General features: G+C 53.8%; 3 protein-coding genes across 3 annotated transcripts in view; 1 reads left to right on the forward strand and 2 right to left on the reverse strand.

The window, feature by feature from the left end:
• The window catches only part of PHACADRAFT_264485 (uncharacterized protein), a 2134-nt gene extending 1432 nt beyond the window's left edge, over window positions 1–702 (forward strand). The window contains exon 5 of the mRNA XM_007401142.1: window positions 461–702. Within this exon, the coding sequence (XP_007401204.1) occupies window positions 461–614 (154 nt within the window). The 3' untranslated portion in view covers window positions 615–702. The remainder of the gene's footprint in view (window positions 1–460) is intronic.
• A 646-nt stretch (window positions 703–1348) lies between these two features.
• On the reverse strand, window positions 1349–2229 carry PHACADRAFT_264487 (uncharacterized protein). The gene has a single exon (XM_007401143.1). It carries the CDS (start codon window positions 2164–2166, stop codon window positions 1528–1530), a length of 639 nt encoding a protein of 212 aa, XP_007401205.1. The 5' UTR covers window positions 2167–2229; the 3' UTR covers window positions 1349–1527.
• Window positions 2230–2450: 221 nt separating this feature from the next.
• PHACADRAFT_200861 (uncharacterized protein) lies at window positions 2451–3259 on the reverse strand (the record flags this gene model as incomplete). Its single annotated transcript, XM_007401144.1, has 4 exons — window positions 2451–2508; window positions 2560–2798; window positions 2853–2980; window positions 3115–3259. The coding sequence occupies 4 exons, from the start codon at window positions 3257–3259 to the stop codon at window positions 2451–2453; spliced, it is 570 nt and encodes a 189-aa protein (XP_007401206.1).
• Between the last annotated feature and the right edge of the window lie 444 nt (window positions 3260–3703).

Raw genomic sequence — 3703 nt, forward strand, 5'->3', positions numbered from 1 at the left:
ATCCCCGCAATTATCGACCACAGCAACAACGATTTCGTGGTCTGGTATGTCCCTCTCACCTGCTCACGTAGTCTGCTTCGGCAACCCATGTGCTTTAGGGAATCCAATGCCATCATCCAATATATCATCGACAAGTACGATAAGGAGCACAAACTCTCAATCGCACCGGGCACGGACGAGTACTACACGCAGCTTCAATGGTTGTACTTCCAAGCTTCTGGCCAGGGCCCGTACTTCGGCCAGGCGGTCTGGTTTAGCGTAGCCCACCCAGAGAAGGTCGCGAGTGCTCTTGAACGGTACCAAAAGGAAATTAAGCGTGTGTTGGGCGTGCTCGAGAGTGTGCTCTCAAAACAGGAGTGGCTTGTCGGCGGCAGGATGACCGTCGCTGACATTTCCTTCGTCCGGTAAGTGCGTGGTGCTCGCTAATAAGACTTCGATCACCCACACGCACGTGTTGCAGGTGGAACATCGACGCCGCGACGCGCCTCCTGGAGAACTTTGATTTTGAGAAGGAGTTCCCTGCCACCGCCAAGTGGCACAACAAGCTCCTCGAACGGCCCGCCATTAAGAAGGTCTGGGAGGAGCGTGCCAGGTTGGTCGCTCAGCAGCAGTAAGTCGGATACGAGACCGTATAAGTCGCTCTGTCAGACTGTGATATTCAATAAAGTCTGCATCTCAGGCTGGCAATGTACGCTCATTTCTGGACAAGACGACTAGCGTGTCCCCAGGTAGAAAAGTCCTTACTGTCATTGCTGCGTAGCACAGATGCGACCGAGAGCAATCCGAGGCCATGGGTCACACTAAAAGTCAGGTTCGTCGCAGGCGTGTCACGAGGATCGCCTACTCGTTTGTGTGACCGGCCTTGACTTCCCTCAGCTTTAGAGCACTAGTACTGCTCAATAAAGGGTAACTCCGGCCAGTCCACGTTCGGGAAGCCTGCTAGATCACGAAGTTCGATGGTCAATCTCGGCCCTCCTGAAAGGATATACACGAACCTGGACATCTTCTATGCACTCTTCCCTGTACAGCAAGTGAGATGTTCATTTGTTCTTGCCATGAGCCAGGCGGGACACTTCCCGGTTAGGTTCTATGCAGGCCGAGATACAATGCTTGGGCCTACCGCCCTCGTAATACTGTACATGCTCGAGGTCCTTCTTCTATATCCAGCGGTAGTGGCCAGACGCGTTGTTTGGAGCCGCCCACCCTCTGTTGCCATGACGTGCGGGTGTGATTCCCCTTCTGATTAACTGGGATATTTCGAAGAGCAGAAAGCAATTCATATCAGGTACATAGAGTGGAGTACGATTAGATTAACCGCATGTCAAGCAATACAGGATGTAGCCAAGGCGGTCGTAAGTGCGCATGTCGCACGCCTCCCTACCAATGTGGGCGGTAGGTATACGCGACATTTATTGGTGACTGTAATAGTGTCTAATTAAAACCGTCAATCTTGTTCTATGTTGGAGAGGTAGAGAGATAATCAGCACCGAAAGAAAAAACGAGCTGCAGACCGAGAAGGTATCTTTTTCAGTACTGGCGTAGAATACTTGGAGTCATCGGCCAGTATGTCAATTTGCTCGATGTAGACGTGGGGGTCCTCGTCGTCGTCAGTGGTGACTGTATACCAGCTCGTGGATGATGCAGAGGATAATGAGAGGGAATATCGCGGGCGGTGTCTGAGCATGGCGGCAGGAGTGTCGGTATACTTAGGCTACTTGACTTCATGGAGGTCATGAAAAGCGATGGGCGTGTGCTGCTAGTTGCACTCGAGAGCGGCGGTGACGCGCTGTCGAGGCTTTCGCGTTCGTTGCTGCAGTAGACGCGACCATCCACCGGCCTGTTGTTCTGCGCTGAATGCACCGGCCTGATCTGCTCGTCCCAGACACAAATTACTCCCTTTTCGTGGGCAAACTTCTCGTCTAAGCTGCTGTCTCCGCCGTCGTCGACGGCTTCCTCGATGATCGCGCCCTCTTCCGAGTCGTGGAGGGCGGGCCACATGCGCTCGGTGAAAGTGAGCTTCTGGTTCATCGCGATCGCCTTCGCAAGATGGCCCTCGTGGCGTGCGTGCAGTGTCCGCCGGAACGAGCGCGCGAGGAACGATGACAGAACCCGCAGCGGCCGCTCGTGCGGGATCATCACCGGTGCCTCTTCCACATCCAGATTCATCGTCTACGCGCTCAGGAGCTGCGTAACACGCTCGGCCGTTGGCTCTGTGTGTGAATATAGTCAGTAGCGTCGAGGCAGAACAGTCAACTAGCTCACTTTGTACACGCGTCCAAGAATTTTCCTTCCTGGCTTCGGGTCTTGTACAGCCTGCGCAGCGCATCATCTCGTGTCGCACTGAGAACGGACACTCCTGCTGGGATCGCCCTTCATATTGCTCAGGCAGCTGCAGAGACCCGTAAGCACGTAAACAAGCACCTTTGGGAGCTTATTGATGAGATATTCTGCTATCGTGGATAGACACGACGCTGTGGCAGAGCGAAGTCGCCGTCCCAATCGCCAAGTCTGGGGAAATAGTCAGATCTATTTGAGCCAGAGCCACATATGTTTATTTACCTCGACACAGCGGCGTCGACGATACCGCGCAAGACCTCCTTCTCGCCTCCCGCAGCCACGAAGTCGCTGTGCACCGTAACTTCATACTTCATTCCGAGCAAGCCAGTATGGCACACCTCCCATGCGTCGCCCTTCCCGCTTTGTCTGCATCTCTGGGTGTCGGTAGCGGGTTTCTGGCCAATGGGAAAGTCCTGCCGGATCATCTCGAGCGGGATGGCGTGAAATCTCAAAGTCGATCGCTGCGGTATGTGCAGCAAGAGAGAAGCGAACATTTGCGAAACTGTCTCACGCACGAGCGCAACGACCTGGTTGACGACGAAGTCGCTGAAGCGATCAAGTATGAGGACGTAGAGGAACTTGAAAATGAGGCCGTTATGCCATTTCTCGTGTGCGATCTCGCTCTCTTCCCATGACAAGCCGGCTGTGCAGACAGGTGTCAGCATCTAAAATAGCGATAGCCAGGAGAGAAGCCTATCTTCCAAGCTGCGTCAGAACCACTAGGGACCGCATAAGTGTAAGCAGAGGCTACAACGCAAGTCTTACTGTGACATCTACGAATATCTCGGGAATCCCGGGATGTCCAAGTCCGAATCGTAGTGAGCGTCCAGAGAACTCCCACGGAGGCGCCTAGCGGCTCTGCGGCGAGCTGTGTGCGCTTGTTCCATTTGAGCCGAGGAGATTGGCGTGCGAAACGAGACATGGGACTCGGAATGCACGATCTGGGACAAAGATACCGTACACAGGGCCCCCGCGGACAGCATCCTGGGCACTATCTGCGGGATTTTGATAATCGTGTGACCCAGATTCCGATTGCAGCAGAATCTGAGCGCTCCTGTCCAAAATCCGTTCGATTTTTGTCTGATTACACTTTTGGCTCTGCTGTAATCACTATCAGCCGGATTTGGTATATCTCGCAATCCGATTCTTAGTTGAAAGCTTTTCCGCATGGTACGAAGCGGGATACACTCGTGTGAGGCCAGAGGAGCACAGAGGTACATTGAAGGCCTATGGGCAAGTTCCCTCTAGTAACCTGTTCCTCGCTTCTCTAGTTGCCCCTGCCACCTCGCATCTACCGCCTTCCGAGCTGTCTCCTAGTACAAGTGAGGGCCTATACTGCACCAGGGCGCCCGTACTGTGATGCAAA

The sequence above is a fragment of the Phanerochaete carnosa genome (genome assembly GCF_000300595.1).
Source record: "Phanerochaete carnosa HHB-10118-sp unplaced genomic scaffold PHACAscaffold_12, whole genome shotgun sequence".
Lineage (NCBI taxonomy): Eukaryota > Fungi > Basidiomycota > Agaricomycetes > Polyporales > Phanerochaetaceae > Phanerochaete > Phanerochaete carnosa.

Excerpts from the sequence above, each read along its gene's own strand:
- PHACADRAFT_264487 (XM_007401143.1), bottom strand. The coding sequence starts at position 2,166 with ATGAATCTGGATGTGGAAGAGGCACCGGTGATGATCCCGCACGAGCGG.